General features: G+C 44.3%; 1 protein-coding gene across 5 annotated transcripts in view; it reads left to right on the top strand.

Moving 5' to 3' along the window:
- Positions 1–24944, top strand: part of TACC2 (transforming acidic coiled-coil containing protein 2) — a 181918-nt gene that overhangs the window by 66159 nt on the left and 90815 nt on the right. For all 5 annotated transcript variants that reach the window (XM_044296930.1, XM_044296931.1, XM_044296932.1 and 2 more), the window contains exons 7-8: positions 866–1000; positions 5601–10361. In XM_044296930.1, the coding sequence (XP_044152865.1) occupies positions 866–1000; positions 5601–10361 (4896 nt within the window). The remainder of the gene's footprint in view (positions 1–865; positions 1001–5600; positions 10362–24944) is intronic.

Genomic DNA, 24944 nt, shown 5'->3' with positions numbered 1-24944 from the left:
GTCTTTGTTGCCTGCCAACGGTTTTGAGAACCATGCTGTAGACCCTACAATTGCAGAGGGTAGTATTGATCATTTTTACAGCAGTATACAATCAATGATAGCTGGAATTGAACGAATCATTGCAATACTTGTCCAGTATAAATGAGTCTTTATGAGAGGAACTTGGACGGTATAACTTTAAAGGGGTTTTCCCATACATTAGGGGCATATCGCTAGGATATGCCCCCATTGTCAGATAGTTGCGGGTCCCACCTTTGGGACCCGCACCTACAACAAGAACGGAGCAGGAAATTAATGGAGGGTTCACTGTGCATGCGCAGCCGCCCTTCATTAATTTCAATTGGGCCGCCGAAAATAGCCAAACACTGGCTCGGCTATTTCCTTCTGCCCCATAGAAATGAATGGGAGCAGAGGCCACGCGTGCGCTCCCGTTCACTTGTATGGGAGCAGCGGGGGAGCAGCGCTTGGTAGTGGCTGGGAAACCTGGGATCCTCCAGCCACAACCTCCCCGGCTCCGTTCTCCTTGTAGGTGCGAGTCCCAGAGGTGGGACATTCACCTCAGACAATGGCGGCATATCCTAGCGATATGCCCCCATTGTTTGTGATGGGAATACCCCTTTAACAGACATCGCATTTCCTTGAAAAATATGGAAAGGTTGGATCGTCATGCGCATTCTTTCCATGTGAGTTGAAATTCTAACAAGTTTAAAGGTGCAAGGGTCATGATTGTCTCCAGTTTGTCGACTTGTTGAGGACGTGGAAAGTTACAGGGGACAATACTAAGTAACTCGGAAAAAAGTGATGCATTGCTCGCACTGTTATTTCACCTATTTCCCTCTGTTTAGCGATCCTTTTATTTTCCCAGGAGTGGAGACGTTACAGCGCAGCGTAGTGCCTGGGAGGAAGGACAGCTGCTTCCTGCTCTTCCGCAGACTGATCTTTATATAGAGGGACTGGAATATAAGGAATCTGGGCAGAGCGCGCAGCCTGGCACCATCAGGTATCATTATTATGGGCATAACTCATGTGTTTTTTTATTTAACAGCTGTGAGCTTGGAGCGAACTATTTAAAGGGAAAAATTCAATTATTCATTACTTGAAAATAGCCTGAGCTTGTCCTATTGCCTGCTGCATGCTGGGTATGCTTGCACTGAATCTTCTCTTGGGAGCTGAACATGCTGCTGCTGCTGCTGCTGCTAGTCAAGAACTGGTTGCTGCTTAATCTAGGACTAAGTATTAAGGGGTTTTCCGACAGTTTTTTACTGATGACCTTCCTCAAGATAGGTCATCAGTATCTGATCGGTGGGGGTCTGACACCTGGGGCCCCTGCCGATAAGCTGTTTGAAGAGGCAGCTTACCAAATACAGTGCTTGGTATCTCAGCTCAATCCCATTCACTTGAATAGGACTCCGCTGCGCCTAGGCCAAGTGACTGATGAACGTGATGTCAGAAGCCTAGGGTAAGCTGTGAGAAGGCTGCGCACTCAACGCCATGCCACTGCCCTCAGGCTCTCAAACAGCTGTTAAGCAAGGGTCCCAGGTGTCAGACCCCTCAGATAATGATGGCCTATGCTGAGGATGGGTCATCAATAAATATAACTTGGACAACCCCTTTAAGGGGCTATGACTGCTTACTGATGAGGATTATTTGGGTATCACTGGCATCAATGCAATATCTTGGAAAACCCCTTTAACAAGAACAACCAAAATGCCTTATCTGGGTATATATATATATATATATATATATATATATACACTGAGCAACAATATAAACGCAACACTTTCCGTTTTACTCCCATTTTGCATGATCTGAACTCAAAGATCTGAAACATTTTCTACATACACAAAAGACCCATTACTCACAAATATTGTTCACAAATCTATCTAAGGGTCCATTCACACGTCCGTAGTGTATTGCGGATTTGCAATACACCCGGCCAGAACCCTCCATAGAACTGCCTATTCTTGTCCGCAATTGCAGACTGCGGCGCCACGGCCCGGAAGTTTGGGGCCGCGCTCCGGAAATGCGGATGCGGAGAGCACATAGTGTGCCCTCCGCATCCATTCCTGCCACATTGAGAATGAATGGGTCCGCACCAGTTCCCGATATTGCGGAATGGATGCGGACCCATTTGTGGACGTGTGAATAGACCCTAAATCTGTGTTAGTGAGCACTTCTCCTTTGCCAAGATAATTCCATCCCACCTCACAGGTGTGGCATATCAAGGTGCTGATTAGACAGCATGAATATTGCACAGGTGTGCCTTAGACTTCCCACAATAAAAGACCACTCTGAAATGTGCACAGTTTTGCCTTACTAGGGAAGGGGGGGGGGGGGGGGGTCAGAAAATCAGCCAGTATCTGGTGTGGCCACCATTTGCCTCACGCAGTGCAACACATCTCCGTCGCATAGAGTTGATCAGGTTGTTGATTGTGGCCTGTGGAATGTTGGTCCACTCCTCTTCAATAGCTGTGCGAAGATGCAGAATATTGGCAGGAACTGGAACACGCTGTCGTATATGCCGATCCAGAGCATCCCAAACATGCTCAATGGGTGACATGTCCGGTGAGTATGCTGGCCATGCAAGAACTGGGATGTTTTTAGCTTCCAGGAATTGTGTACAGATCCTTGCAATATGGGTCCTTGCATTATCATGCTGCAACATGAGGTGATGGTCGTGGATGAATGGCACAACAATGGGCCTCAGGATCTCGTCACGGTATCTCTGTGCATTCAAAATGCCATCAATAAAATGCACCTGTGTTCATTGTCCATAACATACGCCTGCCCATACTATAACCCCACCGCCAACATGGGCCACTCGATCCACAACGTTGATGTCAGCAAACCGCTCATCCACACAACGCCACCCACGCTGTCTGCCATCTGCCCTGAACAGTGAAAACCAGGACTCATCCGTGTACAGAACGCCTCTCCAACGTGCCAGACACCATAGAATGTGAGCATTTTCCCACTCAAGTCGGTTACGACGACGAACTGCAGTCAGGTCCAGACCCCGATGAGGACGACGAGCATGCAGATGAGCTTTCCTGAGACGGTTTCTGACAGTTTGTGCAGAATTTCTTTGGTTATGCAAACCAATTGTTGCTGCAGCTGTCCAGGTGGCTGGTCTCAGACGATCATGGAGGTGAACATGCTGGATGTGGAGGTCCTGGGGTGGTGTGGTTACATGTGGTCTGCTCTGAAACGCCTTTGGAGACGGCTTATGGTAGAGAAATGAACATTCATTGCACTGGCAACAGCTCTGGTAGACATTCCTGCAGTCAGCATGCCAATTGCACGCTCCCTCAAACATTGCAACATCTGTGGCATTGTGCTGTGTGATCAAACTGCACATTTCAGAGTGGCCTTTTATTGTGGGAAATCTAAGCCACACCTGTGCAATATTCATTCTGTCTAATCAGCACCTTGATATGCAACACCTGTGAGGTGGGATGGATTATCTCGGCAAAGGAGAAGTGCTCACTAACACAGATTTAGACAGAATTGTGAACAATATTTAAGAGTAATGGGTCTTTTGTGTATGTAGAAAATGTTTCAGATCTTTGAGTTCAGCTCATGCAAAATGGGAGCAAAACCGAAAGTGTTGTGTTTATATTTTTGCTCAGTGTATATACTGTATATATGTACAAAAGGGAGATTCCCTAATTATGACACCCCAAAATTAGCAATGGATAGTTCTGGTGTAATGTCACCCTGGATGCACCAATTATTGTTGATCATCAGCTTAGCCCTAGTATGTAGCCAGGATATATAAACCTACACAGAAAAATGCCAGACCGCTTATACTAATCAATTCTTTATTACAAAAATCACAATGTTTGCATAATTAAATACAGACATGATTAAAACAAAGTGCAGGAGATAAAAAACGACATCACTGAAGGAGATCTACAGCGGATCCAAGTCCATTATTATTCAACATGATTATCATTCACTAAAGTGCATGTGCAACAAATGATGAATATATTATAAATGGTAAATAGTAGACATTTGGACATTTACCCATGCTGTTTCTCCTCCAGGATGGCGCCAACCCCAACTTGCGTTTCGGCGTACCCCCAGACGAAGGTACGCCGAAACGCGCGTTGGGGTTGGCGCCATCCTGGAGGAGAAACAGCATGGGTAAATGTCCAAATGTCTACTATTTACCATTTATAATATATTCATCATTTGTTGCACATGCACTTTAGTGAATGATAATCATGTTGAATAATAATGGACTTGGATCCGCTGTAGCTCTCCTCCAGTGATGTCGTTTTTTATCGCCTGCACTTTGTTTTAATCATGTCTGTATTTAATTATGCAAACATTGTGATTTTTGTAATAAAGAATTGATTAGTATAAGCGGTCTGGCATTTTTCTGTGTAGGTTTATATATATATATGATAGCTGCCATAGGCTTAACCCATTACTTGGACAAGTAATTTACCCCTGGTTGGGGTAAATATCGGATGTTATATGTAGCCAGGATATACACAGTGGAAGATTACAACTAATTGTAATTCTAAATGCACTGGAATTCTGCCTCAAACTGCCCCAAAATTGGTATGCATGCTTTAGCCCAAATGTATTTTGCGTTTTAGACCCTTTTTGTTCCTCATTGAACAGTTTTGGAAAAAAGGGGGCGCAGCATAGAAAGACACAAAATATTGGTGTCAAGTAAATCAACCAATAGGAAAAATGTCCTAAAATAGCATATAACACTGTGATAAATTTTTTACAGCTTCTGTTTAGTGTAAGGCTAGTTTAATACTAGCGTTAAAATCTTCTGGCAGGCTAGTGTGCAACTAGCCTTAGGCCTAAGACAGTATTAATAAATCTTCCCCCCTGTTTTCCCTAGGAACATATGACATTACTAGGGTACATCATATTAGCAACTGCTAAGTTTCATTGCAACAAATGTTGACTTAACCTTGTTGAGCCCAATGAGCATTCTTCATTCTTAGCATGCTGAGCTTGCTGCTCTTCTAAGTGTAGTGTAGTAGGCTTGTAAGCTTGTGGTGTTCTTGGGAATTTCCTTTGCTGCAGTTACTCTTGCCTTGAGTCCATCTGCTTAGATTAAGTCCAGCACTGTTGGGCTATTTTCCTATTTGGCAGTGTCCTCTGTCTGGGCACACAGAACTCATTCATATCTTCCTGGTAGCTAGATAGCATCGGAGACACATGCCAATACTATGTATTCCTTTGGCTACACATATTAGCGGGTAGATTATGGAATTGTGTTGTCTTGAGCTTTTCAAATGCTATAGTAATCTGTATTGGCCTAATATTGGTGGTCGTTTATGATACCACTCACCTAGTAACCAGTTTTTTTTATTATTCCAATCAGAGGGTGTTAAATCTAATGTTAGGCTGTCCCTGGAACTTTTTTTTTTGAGTTACCTGACTGCTGGTTTTTTATAAATATCTTGATTATTGACTTAAGCATGTGTTGCATGGTTTTGCATCTCTATCTAAGATTCTGCTTGGTGTTTGGTTTTAGAAGTCTGCATGCATCTGCCTCTTTTCCTGCGCTATGCTTGCCCATATTTATTGGAGGGATGAATTATTTGAACCATTTGCCTTGTTAACTGCAGCAACCTCACCAGTGAAGAAGATTCTGGGGATGAAGAATACTCTGCAGCAGAAGATATTGGACTGATTGGGATACTCAGAGAATGGGGACAGCACGTATTGCCAGAAAATATATCTAAGATCCAGGAAGAAGAGAAAAGCATCCTACCAGAGATGCCTCAAGCAGACCCATCTTCTAAAGCAATGTCAGTGATCACTAGTGGATTTAACGTTCAAGCAAGTGAAGATTTATTGGGAATGCAAGATACAGAACCAGAATTTGGTATATCTTCCATAACTAACTTTAAGAGCAATGATGCTGCAATACAAAGTGACTGCAATCTCGGAAATCCAAGTGTTCTTCCTCTGACTTCCACACCACAGCTGATTCCAGCAGCTAAAGAATTATTCTCTAAAAATGCAACACTATCTCAGCCAGCGGGAATGCTCCAAGAACCAGATGACATTTGTAACCAAACAAAGGAAGTTTGCAAGGATAGTAATACTGATCAGGTAGAACAGAAAGGATCATACAACAGTAGAACTTTAACTACAGATCATGGCAATAGCCAGACTTGGGGGCAGAGCCATTTAATCCTGCCTGTTACAACAGATGGGAGCTCAGACAACCATAAAGATAAACTCCCCATACCACATAGTCTTGAAAAAGAGAGCTGTCTCCACATCGGAGAATCCTCTAAAGCTGAGAGCCTTGAACCCAATCTGGTGGTGTCAGAGCTCAATAATCTTGTTACATCATTGTTTAATCAACAGTCCCTGCTTGAGGTGACAGGACCAGAAAGTCTTCATGCACAGATGGGTAAGATTACAGCCTATCACAATTCTCCTGTCGATGTACCTGATAGACTAAAGGCAGAAAAAAAAGAATGCCTTGATACTGAAAGACATGTAAAAGAGACAACTTCAGCAGAAAACATTCAGCCTACAAATGCAAACACTGAAATTAGTGAGGAGTATGGCTTACAAAAAAAGTCCACAAGAGATGATGAAAAATTTACTACTAAAGACATGATAAACCGTAACGTACAAAAAAAGGGTTTAAAAAATAGACCCAAAACAAAAAATGCACCAGTTCACATGACCAAGGGTCTAAATGAAGATGTAAATCATCTTACTGTGGAAACCACAGCAAGTCTTGTAGATACATCTCTGGACCTTGCACAAATGACTGCTTCAAGTGATCTAATTCAAGTAGTTAATCAGACTAGTGCTGAAACAGGAAAAGATATTACATTTCTGGGCTCTGTGAACAATTTACTCTTAGAAGATGTGTCAACTTTTTGCCTAAATACCACAGAACTACATCTGGCAGCACCAAATCCTGATATAAAGGAAGATATAGCAAACGGTTTACCCATATGTAGCAAACACCAGTCACTCACTTCACCTTCCATTGGTGAGGATGGACTAACTTCTATAAGGCACACTGAAGTGACATCCCAGCAAAACATCGACCTTAGTCCACTGGGCCTTACTGGGAATGAGTTCACAACATTGCAACTTGGCATGGACATAGAGAAAGTGACAACAGGAGAGACGGGTGATGTCAATGATTTGCAGAGGAGCACTCAGGAGGATGTTGGAGCTGATGGACAAAGTTCACTCACTCCCAAGCAAAAGGCTTTAAAAACTGATGCTAAAAATAGTTATTTACCTATTTCCGCATGTCCTGTTATTACAGGACACTCCCCAGACACACAGGTTTTGCCAACATTGTCTCCACTGGATCCTATTTTCTTTATCCATAGTCGTGACAATAAGAGGGACTACAAGGATGGATCACATCCAAAGGAAGAAAATTCCCTTATTGAAAATTCTGAGACATTTTCAGTTCAAACCAAGGTGAATACCAGCCAAAACCAAAGTGAAAAAAATATGTGCTTAAATACTATGCATCAAAACCAAATTCCTGATACTAATGCAAAGCTACAATCATCTGACCTGTCTGATGTGGAAAACCTGAACCGCAAGCCAGATTGTACCATAGGGGAGTCATCCAAAGTTCAGCTAAAGCAGAATATATCTGCCTCAACTCCAGAAGAGTTTAAAATAGTAGACCTCAGCCCAAACCTGGAAAGCAGGTCTACAAAGGAGAAGGAGGATCTTTTGATCACATTGAGTCAGCAAGAAATAGCGTTCTTAGAGAACACACCCTACCTTGACAAGGTTCTGTGTCATGGCAAAGTCCTGGAGGAGAAGGCACATGAATCTTTATCATTAACATCAGAGCTTTCAGAATACATATCAGATTCTACAGCCATGGGTGATGTAACAGACAAAACCATCTCTACAACTTGTAAAGACACTGGCACTGAAGATACTTTGGGACTCCAGGAGGACAATATTTTACTTTACAGTCAACCAGATGAAGGCTTAATTCCAGAAGAGAAACAGTCACTGAAATTATTAACAAAAGGTCAGTGTCATGAAGATGAAAATGCTAATGAAGGAATTCCTACTACTCAGGCTCAACTTGAGGTTTCTCCAGATGCTTGTACACAGCTTCACATGATAGATGATAAATCAAGCCAACTTGAAACAGCAGGTGTCAGATACAGCTCTATGGAAATACCAACGGATTGCTCTACAAACATACCGAATATTGAAATAGATGTTGGCAATATGGGTGATGTTGCAGTAGACACTTCTTCTCAAGATCTACATAAGACAGAGAATACAACTAATCTCTCAAGGGTCAGCCTTCAGTGTAAACATTCGCAAATATTCTCAGCACCAGATAAGAATTTTGTATCTGAACATGACAATTTAAGTGTTCCTCTTCACCCCAGTGACAGCAGAGAAGATGGAAGCCCTTTGCCAGCCATTTGTCCAGAAGCTGAAACTCAGGTATGTGATGATCTTACAATCAAGACTAAAAAGAATGATATTAATGAAAGTATTTTTAATAAAGATTTATCTGCAAAAGCCCTTGAAAATACTGATGAGGTTCAAAAAGCTAGCATCAAACCTCTTAATGATACCATTGAGGCAGTTTTTAACAAATGTAATATGGAAACAGCACAAACTTTCACTGATCAAAGGAGTTATCATGAAGACATTGAAAGTACTGAACATGTGGCTACATGCTCTTATACATTAGCAGAGGAACCACAACCTCCTGAACAGTCTTATCTTCCTAGTATAAGGGTAAATGAAAAGGGCTCCATGTCTTACCTTACATGTGGAGCTGAACCAAGAACAAAATCGCAGAGTGTAATAGAGGAAGCAAATGAGAAAAATGTCAAAAATGATATAGAGGAACTCACGCAAGTGACAAAATTACATCATTCAGTTATTGATAACCACAAAGATATATTGCATAGCATTACAACAGATGGACCTGGAGAGATATTCAGTGAGAAAGCTCCATTAGATACCACACAACCTTCTATGTCAATTCACAAGCTCATGGAATGTACCAATGCACACACTGTTAGCACAGAAAAATCAGAGGAAATATCTCATAATCTGCATCATAATATACACAAGGAAGTACACCCTCAGGAGAAACATCCTGAAATGGCTTTTGAAGTAGTGCTTAACTTCTGTCCAGAGGGTGGAGAAGAAATGATCCATAGTTCTCAGGAACACAGTGATGCAGTGAAGGAAAGTAGAGGAACAGAAATGTTACTAGAGCAGAATGAAGCTGATATTATCCATACAGATTCAGTGAACGCAACATCCAAGGCCCAGGTTGGTTGCATGAAGAATTCAGAATCTGCTCCACAGCAGCATGCCCCCTCTGGAGAGGAAACTGAATATCCTTCAACAGAACCAAGTCAAATAAGTTTCGAAATAACAACTGCTGAACCTGAGATAGTCAATCCTTGTGAAGAAACAGGAGTACCTATCCTCAGCACTTCTGGGACTTCTGATGGGCATGAAATCATTCCTGTACCCACACAATTTCTTCCAAAAGGAAAAAGTAAGAACTGTGAACATGCAATGGAACCACAAATGGTCAACAATGAGCTGATTTCTGATCATCTAAACCTTTTACCTGAAGAAGAGGAAAACAAAGTTTCTCAAGCTGCAATGGAGAAGTTTGACTCAACTGCAAGCAAAGTAGATGTTGTCCCTGAAATAACAGACACATTAGTTTCTGATTCACTAACTGTTAAAAAGTCAGATATTCTTCCTGACATGTCAGGTTTCTCAGTTAAGGAGACAGCAATCCTATCTGATGAACCATATTTACTTTCAGAGCAGGCACATAGTGTATCTACCGCTATAAGCCCTCCTTCTGATGACTTGACAACTTTATTGGAGCCTGAAAGTTCTGAGGAGACACATGTTGCACAAGATACAGTTCACATAGAACTGGTCAATGAAAAATGTGGGCTGTGCCCAACGGAAACAGTCATTTTACAGAAAAAAGAACAAACTGACCAAGTGGTATTTCCCACAAACCAAGAAAAGGCATCCACAGTCTCTGGACCACCAGGAATTGACCACACAGAAGACAAGATACATTTTCCTAGTAATACAGCTATTGGAAGTGATCTATCAAATTTTGGAGGTATTTCTACAAGTGTTGCTCAACAAAAGTCACCTTCTTTTCCATGTGAACCAGAACATTCTTCTCCAGTCATTAGAAGCCCAACATTTCCAACATCAGACTCTTATAGCTTCACCCAGAAACTGCGTAGTGTCCTCCATTCTGATCGGCCAGTCACAAAAAAGTCTGTGAAACCTTCACCACCTGTGCCACTGATGCTCCCATCAAGTCCAACGATGCCTCAAGGAGGAATGAACAATGAAAGGTATTAAAGTTATTCTGTTAAATCAGTTTTTTGGAACCTTTAACAAATATATGTATATGTTATAGAAATGGGCTTGTGGATATTCCCACATATTAGACTATGGAAACACTCAGGCTGAAAGTCGTAGTGCGACTTCAATTATTACATATGGGTTAAAAAGTCTATTGCAAAATGCCTAACACAATGGAAATTTTGCAGTAATCACTGATCACTTACATCCTTTCTACTAGGCAATAATTGCTATCACATCAACTATGATTTTACCATGACAGCTTTACAACTTTTGGATGAATGACTTTTCAAACCACTGAAGAACGATTTAGTGGTGGATTGAAACGTCATCGCAGAGGATCTGCTGACCATTTCTAGCCTCTCTAACCTCTCTACAGACTCATGAAATCAACAATACAACTTTTTCGTTGATAGCAATGTGCTGTAATTTGTACAATGCAGTTACATTGAGCCCAGTAGGAGCTGTCATAGGATGCACTGCATCTTATAAAGGGAAAAGTACAGCACCACTGGCAAGGGGGGCCCTCTACGACCGCTGCGACCCCTATAGTTACACCAGTGGCTTGTTTGGTAATTTGATGTTAACCCCTATCTACAGGATTGGGATAACTATTAGATTGGTTCGGGTCCTGCCGCTGGGGCCCCAGAATGGGACGCTGTACTCCACAGGGCCCCCTGAATAAACAGAGCATCAGGCTTGGCATGCACTCTGTCGCTCCATTCATCTCTATGAGATTGTCAGAGCTATTTCCAGTATGTCCCATAGAGATAAATGGAGCGACATGCTAAGCCTGCTGCTCTATTTATTTTGGTGGCCCTGCGATAGGACCCCCACAAATTTAATAGCTGTCCCAAATAGTGTGTATTAGATAAGGAATAGGTTTTAATTACTGGAATATCCGTTTAAGGCCTCATGCACACAACCGTATTTTTTTTCTGCATCCGATTTGCATTTTTTTCATTTTAACGTGGCTGCAAAAAATGCAGACAGCACACTGCATGCTCTCCGCATCCATATGTCTGCATGCCTATCCCACATAAAAAATAGAACACGTCCGTTTTTTTTGCAGACAAGAATAGCCATTTATACAAAGGGGCCCGCGGAAAGTGCAGGGTGCGTACTAACCACATCCGTATTTTCCTGATTCGGGATCTGCATTGTGTACATGAAGCCTAACTACAGGATGGCCCACAAACAATAGCCCACCTCCAGCGATAGTATGACAAGATGAACCAGCAAGTGGATTGTTTAATTGCCCACAACTCACAAAAGATGCTGAAAGTGGTCCCCGTTCACGTCTCTGCATCTTTGGGCACATCGGATTATGCTGGCTGATACTGCTTGCAGCTCTTCAATAGTGATGCCGCAGAAGAAAAAAGTCTGCTTTTTCCAACAAGATGGGGCAACATGCCGCACCTCACAGAACTCACTGGATGGGTTCATGAACTGTTTACGGAGGAGCAAACTGTGAGAAAGGGGCTATGGCCACCACGTTCGTCAGACTTGTCCACATGCGATTTTTATCTGTGGGGAAATTTAATCCAGAAAGTTTCCACGTACAATGATGAACGCAAGGAGAACATCATCACAAACGCCATCCGCAGCATCACAAGCAGTATCAGCCAGCATAATCCGACCTGCCCAAAGATGCATAGACCTGAACGGGGATCATATTCAGCGTCTTTTATGACTTGTGGGTAATTAAGAAAAAGCAATCCACTTGCTCATTCATCTTGTCATACTATCGCTGGAGACGACTACTTTTTCGTGGGCCACTCTGTATATCAAAATATTGTTGTAGGGACTGACCATAGGGACAGGTGCTCTATTCAAATTAAACCACCCTTAAAGGGGATAGGATAGGTCATCAGTATCTGATCGGTGGGGTTCTGACTCCCGTCACCCATACCAATCAGCAATTTGAAGAGAAAGCAGTGCTTGTACGAGCGTACCTTTTCTGCTCTGTTTACCTGCTCGGCGCAGCAATTGCAGTGGTGAACAGTGTAATTACAAGTATGACGTCCCCATTAACTTTTATGGGACAACTCTGTCTGTTCAAGTGTATAGGAAGGAGCCGTCCCATTGAAGTGAATGGGGACGCGATACTTTTAATTACAATGCTCACCACTACAATTGCTGCGGCAAGCAGGTAAACAGAGCAGAGAAGGCAGCGCTCGTATGAACACTGCTTTCTCTTCAAATCGCTGATCGGCGGGGGTGACGGGAGTCGGACCCCCGCAGATATGATATTGATGACCTATCCTGACGATAGGTCATCAAAAGTAAAAAGCGGACAACTCCTTTTAAGGAGAAATCAGAGTGGTTGTTCACCACTGGGGACTGGGGACCCCCGGCATGGCCAAACCCACTTTAGGAGTCATACTTATCTGATCCCCACCACTGGGTTCTGGCTTCATCACTCCCCTTTGGGCACCACAGGTCTCACGTCTCTTCTTTCCTTGTCAACATCCTGTTTGACACAAGTCATATGGTGGCTGCATCCATTTGTCACTGGGTCACGCGACACATAGGTGACTCCCACCGTGGGTCCAGCCACACTGCGGGATCTGCAGGAAAGGTGCCCCCCCAGACACCCATGTATAGGCTTTTGTAATTTGATGTAATTTTTAAAGTTCATACGCGGGTGTCCAAGGAGTGATGGGCTGGACATGAAGGAGCACAGGACTACAGTACAGCATTATGCGGTGCTGGGTCTGATCGCCCGGACCCTCAGTTCAAACGGATATGATTTGTCCTTATGAAATGGCAGTGACCTCATTTTAAAGAGTATTTCCGCCATTTCTCAAACTGCTCCCAATTTCACTAAGACATTTCTTAGGAGCTGAAGGCAAGTAATGTGGCTGCAGTTCCCCCAGGGATTCTCAACCAAGTTTTGCAGGGTCCAGAATGGAAAATCTGCCCAATTATGCTGTGATGCCTCCTTCCCTCTCATAACTATAATTTGATTACCTAATCAGGACTAAAAGAAAGCAGAGTAGAAGCCCTGTGGGGGTTTTACTGGTTCCCATTCGTTTTTGCAGTAACCCTACAAGAATGTATGGCTAAATATACGGCTCACACATTAGGACAACTGAAGAAAATATCTCCTTAGCTGCAAAAGTGGAAAGCACCCAGCACTCGGAAATAAAATCCAATCATTTTACTTCGGACACATAGAAAATTCAAGTTGCCAAAAATGTGCTTAGGGCTCATGCAATGTTGTGTGCACAAACACACAAGCCACTACCCAAACTGTAGTGTGAGTCTGCAATACACACCCATAGGCACTCCCTGTGCAGTACCTCCGCTAGGCACCATGTCATATTTCTTCCTTAAAAACTTTTGCACTTTTTTTTTAACCCTATTTACACAAAGATATCCCCATGCCTTATTATTCATTTAAAAGGGTTTTCCAGCAATGATGATCTTTAAAGGGCATCGGTCAGCAGTTTTGTACCTATGACACCGTCTGACCTGTTACATGTGTGCTTGGCAGCTGAAAACATCCGTGTTGGTCCCATGTACATATGTGTCCGCACTGCTGAGAAAAATTGTTTTAATATATGCAAGTGAGCGTCTAGGAGCAATGGGGGCGTTACCGTTACACCTAGAGAATTTTCTCAGCAATGCGGCACATATGAACATGGGACCAACACAGATGACTTCAGCTGCCAAGTGCACATGTAACAGGTCAGCCAGTGTCATAGGGACAAATCTGCTGACAGATGCCCTTTAAGCAAGGGCCTGCGGCCTGCCCCCTGAAACAGAAGCTTCTTACATACCTCCATCTTCTGGTCCCCATACTGTTTTCTTCTGGCAGTACTTGGACATAGTGACATGCACCGCTCCAGCCAATGGCTAGCTTTGGTGGTAACATGCTGCTTGTGGCCAGTCATTGGCTGGAGCGGTGCATGTGACTATGTCCAAGTACTGGCAGAAGAGAACAGTATGGGGACCAGAAGACAGTGACAGCATAGGCATCGTGGAGCAAGTCAGTATGAATCCTTTGTGTCAGGGGGCAGGCTGCGGGCACCCTGCAGGCAGCGTGTTATAGAGCAGGAGGAGCTGAGCAGACTGATGTATAATATTGTGGGGAAAGATTCAGTAAAACTTGTAATTTACACATGTAAACCTTGTCTCTTTCTATACTTAGGAGTCATGTGAGCGGTCCTATCAGTGATTGACAGCTTTTCTTTTATGTTTAGTTATGGAGAGCTAGCTGTCGGTTACCGAGTAAGGCTACATTCACACCTGCTTTGTTGTTTTCTGGTATTGAGATCCCGGAAAAAAACGTTTTCGTATGGTCCTCATATATTCCGAATGAAAAGAGATCCATTCAGGATGCATAAGGATGTGTTCCATTCCGGCAGCATTCCGTTTTTCAACTGGACACAAAACCGCTGCAAGCTGCGGTCATAAAAGCTGAAAAAAATGGATCCAGCTTTGAAAACAATGTAAGTCAATGGTGACGGATCAGTTTTTTATGGAACCTAAAAAAACGGATCCGTCACCCATTGACTTACAGTGTATTAGTGACGGATCGTTCTTTTCCGTTTTGATTTCACACAACCGCATCCTAACGGAACGGATGCATCCAGATGTGCAAAATTAAAACGGATCAGTTTTAATTCCGGTATCGAGATCCTCTGCTGGATCACAATACCGGAATTAACAACACAAGTGTGAAAGTAGCCTAAGACCGCCCACATGACTCCTATGTAGAGATGGGCGACTTGATTCGTACAAATCGAGTTCTTCACCTGCGATGGGCTGTCCCTGCTGCTGACGAAGCTCCTCCTGGCCGCCTGGTTGGCTGGACATTTCATCTGACCCTGACAATCTCGCACCTGTGCCACTGCTCATAGTAGTGGCGCAAGCGCAGATGTTCTGCTGCTGAAACCGAAGCAGCAACTGTGCATGAGCCTCTACACTTCTGAGTAGCGGCACATGAACAACTGCAGCTTCGAGAGCGGTTGCGGAGCCTCTACTCGGCGCAGTGTTGCAGGTGCTAGATTGTTAGAGCTAGGCGACATGTCCAAACCTGTCCATCAAGCAAAATGCATTTTGGGGGCCCATCGTACGGATAAAATCTAATATTACCTGCTCACACAGCAGCAAGATGCTACCAGATGATGGAATATGGGGGTCCCTGCAGTAACTTTGACAAGGTAGGTCCTGGGGAGAAGAGGACACTGGCAGCTTTTCTCTATACCTAGAAGTCATCTCAGCTCTGATCGTGTCTATAATAATAAACTGGGGAATTTCTATAATAATCTATCAAGTGTTTTATATGAACACCGGCTGGTTGAGGTGCTGTACATTGAATATATGTATGTAGTGCAGTAAGTCCACTGTGTTATGTGCCACTTGTGCAGCGGGTGGGAGACTAGGGGCCACCATGCTCAGGGGCCCACCGGGGGATTCACCTGTACCCCTGTGGGCCAGTCCGAGCCTGGTAATAGCTCTTTACAGTTGACAGTCATAGCTAAAATTAAGCTATCCCTCAGTTTAATTGCAAACTGCTAATCAATAGTCCTGTTGTAATGAGTGGACTGCCTTGTGTCCTATTGATAACCCGAGGCAACTAGACTATGCCGACTGTGGCTTCTAGCAAGCTCTAGTTTCTGGAACAGTCCTTTGCTGACTCTTGCCCCCAGGTTGCCAGGTGGCACCTCCTCCATTGTGCGTCCCGGCATACTTCAGCTTCCTTGGCGACTGTACTTTGTTGACAGGTCCTTACTTTGTACAGTGCGGCTGTACTGTATCAGGTTGCACTCAGGAGGTGGAGAACACATGCCCAGAAGAGGACAAAAGGCGGATTACAAGTACTAGAGCAGGTCTCTCTTATAAAATGTTCTTTATTTTCCAACATTGAAAGGCTGGATGTGAAACGTGTCTTACAATCCTAACGTTTCGAGAAAACTTTACCCCATGTTTATTCTTGAGCAGGTCCTAAGAATAGGACTTATTAGAGGCACCTCTTGAACTTGACAGGTTTTGGCTGAGGGTCTGGGTCCTGTGAGCTACAAATCCCTTCCATTGCCTGTGACACGCAGACTGAGGGCAGAGTGGACTACTCCCCCCTCCCTCCTTGCCTCATCTTTCCTCTGACTGATTGGAAGGTTGCGTATTCCTGCCCTTAGGGGTGGGAATGTTTTAGCAATGCCCGGGCATGCTGCTCCAGTGTGTGTGTGTGTGTGTGTGTCACAGATTCCTCTGGCCCTGTGCAGGACCCCATGTCTTTCTGGGAGCTTTCACAGTGCCCTTCCCTAAGGAGGGGAGAAGGAGTCGGAGCCCCTCCCAGACACTGCATCATTCCATTCCCTGGCCTTTTGTTGTGTCTCAACTTTCACTAAGGAGAAGCAAAGTTTGCAGGCTCCTTTCATTCCACTCCCTGGGACTGACAGACACAGGCATGGTCTATCCGGGGTAATTCCTCAGCTGCTTGTTCCTTGGGATTTAAGACATAACAGGGAAACATCTTGGATCGTTGAAGTCGAAGCAGATTTCTGGGCACGGGATCTTGGTGAGTAGGGATATAGTATAAGAGGCATGGGAGGCTGTGCCAGGTACCTTGGCATTACACACATGAGCTGGCTAAGAGGCTCATAGCATAAGCTATACCCTTCTACTCGTCCTAACCTTACAGACTAAGCTGTGACTTACCTGTTTCCCCGTAACATGCTCTGTATGGCTACCAGCCTGAATTCATTGGGACGTCGCCTAAAATTTTTACTAAAAATCTCTAATTGGAGGCGCAATAAGAGAAGGAAGCGGCAAGTCCTTGACTCCTAGGTGTGACACACAGGAGAAGTTTGGCCTTGGTGGTATAATGGAACATTTTATAATGTAATGAATCACTGCCGGGAGTGTGTTGGAGGCTATTGCTATGCTGATGTCATCCAGGTCATTGAGGATGATAATAAGGGAATAATGAGATGTGACTTTATTTTTGTCACGCAGATTACTGAGAAGCATAGCAAATAGATCAGTCATTTTAGGTTTTGGTTTAAAGTCCATGTTCCACCTGTGCACGAGTGTAGAACAGGCAGTAGGATAGAGTAATAATGTACACTGGAAAAGCCCATGTGTTCAGGTGCGACTGGCGTTGACTCCAGCATCCCAATCCCAGTCCATTCAATTACAGGCAAAGATGAGATACGTGATGCTGTTTGGTAAGTTCCTCGCCGGTCATAAGCATTTTTTTTTTTTTTTTTTCATTGACTAACAAAATAGTGGGCATGTATATAACGTATAGCTATGTGGAATAATTCCTCATGCACACAACCATATTTTGTATCCGTTTCCTATCCACATTTTTTGCGGATTGCGCACGGACTCACTCGTTTCTATTGGTCCTCAAAAGAAGCATCCGTATGCTGTCCGCATCCATGTGTCCTTTCCACAAAAGGAGAGAACCCACTGAAGTCATGGATATCACATGGACGTCATCTGTATGTTGCAGATCCTCATTTTGCAGACCGCAAAATACATACGGTCGTGTGCATGAGGCATAAAGCAGTGATCCTAGCATCAGATTGTGTGAAGTGGCTGATAACAGGGAACAATGGATTGTAATTCACTAAACGGGTAAGGGTACTTTCACACTAGTGTTTTTGTTTTCCGGTATTGAGTTCCGTCACAGGGGCTCAATACCGGAAAAAAAAAACTGATCAGTTTTATCCTAATGCAGGCATGCTCAACCTGCGGCCCTCCAGCTGTTGCAAAACTACAACTCCCAGCATGCCTGAACCAGCCTACAGCATGACATTGTGGGAGTTGTAGTTTTACAACAGCTGGAGGGCTGCAGGTTGAGCATGCCTGTCCTAATGCATTCCGTTCTGCAGTTTTCTCTCCGGCCAAAAATCCTGAACTCTTGCCAGAATACCAGATTCGGCATTCATTTCCATTGAAATGCATTAATACCGGATCCAGCCCCAAGTGTTCCGGCAAAACGGATCCGGTTTTGCGGTCTGCGCATGCGCAGACCTTTAAAAATTAGAAAATAAATACTGGAAAGACAGATCCGGTATTGCAATGCATTTGTGAGACGGATCCGCATCAGGATCCGTCTCACAAATGCATCTGTTTGCGTCCGGATTGCTAGATCCGGAAGGCAGTTCCTGGCAATGGAACTGCCTGCCGGAATCCTCTGCCGCAAGTGTGAAAGCCTAAGAAGAGACAGATTTCATTTCTCTTTGCTGATAAATAATGATACAATTAGTTGGCCGGGTTTGTATGACATAGTGTTATTTTAAGGCATTTTTAATCAAAATGATTATTTCTGTGATTTCCAGAGACACAAACAGCACCCAGTAGCATCCTATTATTGGACATTACCTAACTATCACGGTGCAATACTTAAACATGGTTGAACAGGACAAAATCCTCAATTTAATCTGTCACTTATAATGGGCCCTGTAATAGCTGCCATTACCTGTTACCTACCAACCTATAGAAAGGCAATAAAACGGTCGAGAAGAATAGAAAAAGATTTTCAACAAGTCTTGCAATTTCAGGTCTTCTTTTATTATACAGGACATGCCCTTTAAATCTTCCCTAGCTCTGCTTGTGTGGATTGTTTGGCATGTGATCGTTGCTTCCTGCTTGTCAGATAAGTCAACATGTACCAAGAGAATTTTGCGGTACACAATGTCCTGACACTCTTGACAACCACTGTCCCTGCGCTGCTCGAGAAGCCAACGCCATTGTGAAACGGAACTCGCCGTATAGAACAGGATGCTGAAAGCTCCGAATACTGTCACCCTACAGATTCCCGCTTCTTATATGGGAGCGTTTAACTCTTAACGTGCTCATCTTGTGCCTAGAATGGAATGGACGCTTACAAGTGAACATTCAAGGGACTAAATCATAGACTTGGAAGTAATGCAGATGAATGCAACTGAACTGATGCTACAATGGTAGAACTGCTAGACCTGATACAATGCCATTCGCATATGGCATTACTACCTAAAGGGATCCTAACCATCCCCAGTATGGCAATCAGAATAAGTTCTTGGATTATAGAGCCATCTCCCGTAATCTAGTACAGGTACCTTGATATTATGTCTTCCTAAGATTGTATTGTCTCTTATAAAGTAATTTAATGAAACAACCATTAGAGGAACCTGCTGAAGAAAGTTTCATAGGGCCTTGTTATACGGGTCAATGCCAGGCCAATAACAAATGTGGATTGCTTGTTGAAAAGAGCCCTTTACATAGCATGATGTAAAGTCAAAGGAGGATGTACAATTGTTTTTACCAGGGGCGGACACAGGCAGAAGAGGGCCCCTTGATCTTCAATAGCTCTTCAAAGAGCATCCCTTTAAAGGGGTTGTCTGGTTTCAGAGCTGAACCCGGACATATCCCCTTTTTCACCCAGGCAGCCCCTCTGAGATGAGCATTTCATGCTCCGATGCTATCCCTTGCCCTGTGCTCAATCGCACAAGGAAAGGGCTTTTTCAGTGGATCCGGTGACGCACCAGGTCTTTGCTAGGCAGAGGCTTCCGCCTAACAGTGAGCCTGGTGACGTCAGCAGCACTAATGGGCGGGCTTTAGGGCTGTCCTAGCCTGAAAAACAGGCTAGGGCAGCAATAAAACCCAACCATTAGTGCCGGTGACATCACCGGGATAACTGCTAGGCAGAAGCCTTTGCCTAGCAGTGGGAGAATGTAAACAAACAGCCCTTGCCCTGCACGATACAGCGCAGGGCAAAGGAGAGCATATATGCTTATATCAGGGGGGCTGTCTGGGTGAAAAAGGGGATATGTCCGCGTTCAGCTCTAAACCTGGACAATCCCTTTAACAATCTATTTGTTATTATGAGCCATGGAACTCATTAAAGGGGTTTTCTGGTATTTTGATATTGATGACCTTCCTTAGCATGGGTAAGCAATATCACATTGGTGGAGGTCCGACACCCCGCACCCACACTGATCAGTTGTTACCTGCCGCCCGAACTACCACTGAGAATGGAGTTGGAAGCACAGCTCCTTTTAGAGTGTTGTGGTAATGCGTTATTTATGCACCTTTTCAATGGGAGCTGCAGTAACCTGGCATGGCCACTACACTTCGAACGGAGCTGTGCTTCTTTCTGTTCCATTCTCAGTGGTAGTTCCGGCTGCAGGGAACAGCTGATCAGTGGGGGTGCGGGGTGTCGAACCCTCACCGATGTGATATTGATGACCCATCCTAAGGATAGGTCATCTGTATTGTTAGCCTGGGAACCCTTTAGATTGTTATTCTCATCTCAGCCTTTCATGGCTGAGATGAGAATAACCTTAGTAAGCGCCAGCCGGGGTGGACGGTGCGGTGGAAACAGAGGCGCACCCCTGGCTCGGCTGTTTCTGTAACTCTGTCCACCCCTGGCCAATGCTTACTAAGGTTATTTTGATGTCAGCCATGAAAGGCTGAGATGAGATTAACCCTTTAATCGAGTCTTATACATGCAATCACTGTAAAAGGGCCCATAGTCTCACTGCTCTTACAGTTAAGAATCCTCGTCTATACTGGTGCTGAAACGTCCTTTCCACTACCTGTAATTTATTTTCCTTTATAATAGTTACTTGTGTAGATATGAAGAGATGTAATGGGTGTCCCTGAGGAAGTAATTAAAGGGGCACTGCCAAGTTTGCAAGTTATCCCCTATCCCTAGTGGGGGTCTGACTGCTGAGACCCTCACCAGTCCCGAGAACTGGGGTTCCATTCCCCTGATATGATGGAGCGGTCGGTCAAGCATGTGCCATGCTGCTCCATTCAATTTTCTAGTGGACCGTTGGAAATAGCCGAGCACTGTACGCAGCTATCTCCGGCAGTCCCATACAGAATGAATGGAGCTGCAGGGCGCATGCACAACCCCTTTAATAGCTCTCCAAACAAGGAGTTGCATATTGAGTTTTCAAATATTGACTGTGGATGCTGGTCGAGCAATGGATGCATAGAGTCAATGGCCGTGTACAATGACATTGAGTATTTGCTCTTTTCCATTGACCTTTACTGTTCTTCTTAATCGTGCATAACATTAATGCATTGTGTGGTCCTCGGAGGGAAATTTTGGAAGAACACTGCTGACAGCCATTGATGTTGGCAGGGATGAGTAACCAACAATGACATAAAGAGTATAATTAGCAGCTATTCTGGATACTCCAGAGGGAAGCAATGGTTTGAATTCCCTAATAATGACATCACGGTAGTCCCATTGCGCCTGCTTTATACATGGGGCGGCCAGACACAACAGCTGGTACCTCACTCAACCATGACATCTACACCTAAACGTATCTCAGTCTTCTGACTCATTGTCATCTACAGAGGACATTTAGCATTATGAAAATTAATCTTAGAAAATCATCTGTAAAAACCTAGCAGCATATGTAATCATCACAACAAATCATCTTGGAACAATGTTCCTTATGGACTGATTGCTGTAAACTTTCCACAGGAGGACTGTCTTTCAAGGCATTGAGCTTTAACTTTTTCCGTGACCGTGAGATTGCATTGTCAGCTGGAGGGGAACTACCAGGGTAGCGGCCGCAGCAGTTGCTATGGGGTCTGACAGCTGAGGGCCAGCAATTTCCTCTGTCACTCCTCCCAGACAACAGGGCACTGCTGCTCAATGGTTTTTGACGACTGGAGGTGGACTCCACTATCTACAACTTATGCTAGTTTCACACTAGCGGCAGGCTGTTCCGGCGGGTGAACAGCCTGTCAGATCCGTCCTGCCACTAGTTCACGTGTGCCTCGGGACTTCCGCCCCGTCCCTATTGACTATAATGGGGGCGGGGGGCGGAGTTCCGGCGGAGGCACGGCAGCGCACTGCTAGAGGCAGCTGGACTAAAAGTACTGCATGTCGTACTTTTAGTCCGGCTGCCTCTCGCCGTGCGCTGCCGTGCTGCTGCCGTGACTCCGCCCCGCCCCCATTATAGTCAATGGGGACGGAGCGGCAGTCCGGGGGCACACGTGAACTAGCGGCAGGACAGATCCGACAGGCTGTTCACCCGCCGGAACAGCCTGCTGGAGTCCCCTGCCGCTAATGTGAAAGTACCCTTATAACACTGGTGCTGAGTATCTCACAGAAAGTGATGTAATTAAACCGCCTTATCAGTGACATCACTAGTCAGTTACTGTGCACGTTACCCAGTACAAGTAAACTAATTTAACAAAAGTATCCATATGCCAGATTTTACAATCCCTTGTTGTTAGAGAGAACCTCTGAAAAAGTCTCGCTTACTGGAGCCTCCAGTGATTATCTGCAATCTTCAGAGTAAGGGGGTTATGGTAGTGGGCGTAGACCCACCGTATCAACCAACATATTTGACTTTTCGCCACATCTAAGGGCGTTATAACGGCAGTCCCTTGGCATACACCCGTTAACCCCTATACATGGATCTAGACTTCACTGCAGGGGAGCCACCAGGCTGCTACCTCTTGGAGTAGTCACTATATGACTGACAGCTGACCCATAGGGTGCAGAATACTGTGGGGTCAGTCAAAAACAGTAGTTAGGGAGAGGCCGAGATGAGGGCAGGCAGAGTATATGAAACACAGAAGCAGAATACTTGCTCAGGCACCTTCCCACAGGTGGCAATCCATTGGCTGGTGCAGAACACGGTGTGTGAGCTGGCCCTTTAAATAACAGGGGAGCACACATATGCACCCTACAGGCAGAGGAAGAGGAGAGGCTTTGCTAGCAAGAAGCAGGCCACAGCCTGCATGGAGTGACAGAGCAGCCCCAGTGGTCGGACCCACCAGGAAGAAGGGGAAGATGAGAGGCGGGTCCATGCTGCCAGGACACAGGGCCCAATGCAGGGTCAACAACTTCCGATCAATGACAACACAAGTTGATTGGCACTTGTTTCGAGAGCTTTTATGCAGGCCGATCAAAAATGTATGGAGGACAAATGATTGTTACTACAATCGTTCTTCTTTCATACACTTTACATTATATTGGCAGCACATTCCCTATTTACATGGAGTGATGTGCAACCAACCAGTGGGCATTTTATGTTCTTATAAAAGATCTGATCAACCAACAAACAAGTGTTTGCTCATTTGATTAGTGAGGTACTCAAATAGGCAGATGATCGGCCAAAGGAATGTTCCTCTGAATGTTCATTCCTGATCATAGGTCCTTGCAAAAAGCCCTGAACCATGTTGAATTCCCCTACACAGATACCACCACTGGGGAAGTTAAAAGGGAAGTCCCCGTTAGAAAACTTGTTTTCTTGTATCCTATTTAATACAAGAGGGTCATCTGTTTAGGAGGACCTGCATTGTAGAGACAATCCATTGATGGGCACTGGGTAATACTTAGTTTATCCTGTCCAATTACTGTCAGGATTCCCTACAGAATACAGCTGATTGGTAGGGTCCCCAGAGCAGGATACCCAGTAATCAGCTTATTGTTAAAAGACCCTTCTAAGAAGTAGTGATTGTCCCCTTGGCACATTACATGGTGTCCATTGAAATCAGTGAGTTATCCGTGTAATGCATGGATGGGATCCAGAAAGAAAGAGAAAGAAACTCTGTGGGGCTGCTTGGCGGTTCCCTCTGTTAACTCTCCAGGCTGACCATAGTCATATCAATTTTGAATTAGTAAGGAGAACTACTATTGTTTTGATCAGTTAATATTATCCACTTATGCCATAAACAAAATTACTATTTGTAGGAGTCTTCATATGTCTATAATGCCTCATTGTCGAAATATCGCCACAAACACCTAATGATTATTAAAATGCCATTAACATATGAAAGCAAGAGTTATAAAAACGGGGGTTTTGTTTGGTGCAAATAAGTGCAGGGGTGGAAAATAGTAGATTGTGATCTACCGGTGAACCTTGAGGTGCCCATGATCCTTTTGATACCTGTTGGCCAAACCTTCAGTTGACAGGTGTCATGACTCTTCCATACACATAAATGTTCAGTTTGGCAAAGCAAGTATGTATTTTAAACGAGAGAGAGGAGAAATCTGGTCCCAGAACTGCTGAATGGGAAAACCAAAGTATCAGTATACGTATTTTTCGCTTTATAAGATGCGCTCCCCCAGGCAGCATTTTGGTGTCCGCTTCCAGAGCGGAATGGTGACTGATCGGAGGCAAACTGATGCATTCTGAGCGGATCCTTTTCCATTCAGAATGCATTAGGGCAAAACTGATCCGTTTTGGACCGCTTCTGAGAGCCCTGAACGGATCTCAGAAACAGAAAGCCAAAACACTAGTGTGAAAGTAGCCTTAAATGTCACCGATAAAGGTTATGTTTTAGGGAGGGTCATTCCTCTTTGTGATTTTGCTTATCCGGAATATTCTGGTTCCTGGTGGCAGACCAATAGGTTCTGTTTGTCACTTGAATTGTAGGTGAAATTACACTTTTTTTTTAAGCTTTTTTGTTTGTCAAGGCAACAGCAGTGGAGTCGGTGAAAAGTCACCCATAAAAAAGAACAGATACCAGAACAATGCCGGTGACTTGCTCAAGTATTTACACATCAAGGGCGTTAGGGAGTCACAGCCTGTATTATAGAAAGTTATATATCGTGAAAGCTACTTCTCTTTGTGCTCCACAGCAGCTGTAACGTAAAG

This window comes from Bufo gargarizans, chromosome 6 (genome assembly GCF_014858855.1).
Source record: "Bufo gargarizans isolate SCDJY-AF-19 chromosome 6, ASM1485885v1, whole genome shotgun sequence".
NCBI classification, from domain to species: domain Eukaryota; kingdom Metazoa; phylum Chordata; class Amphibia; order Anura; family Bufonidae; genus Bufo; species Bufo gargarizans.
Note: the sequence above shows the minus strand (reverse complement) of the source record. Positions and strands in the feature narration are given on the sequence as shown.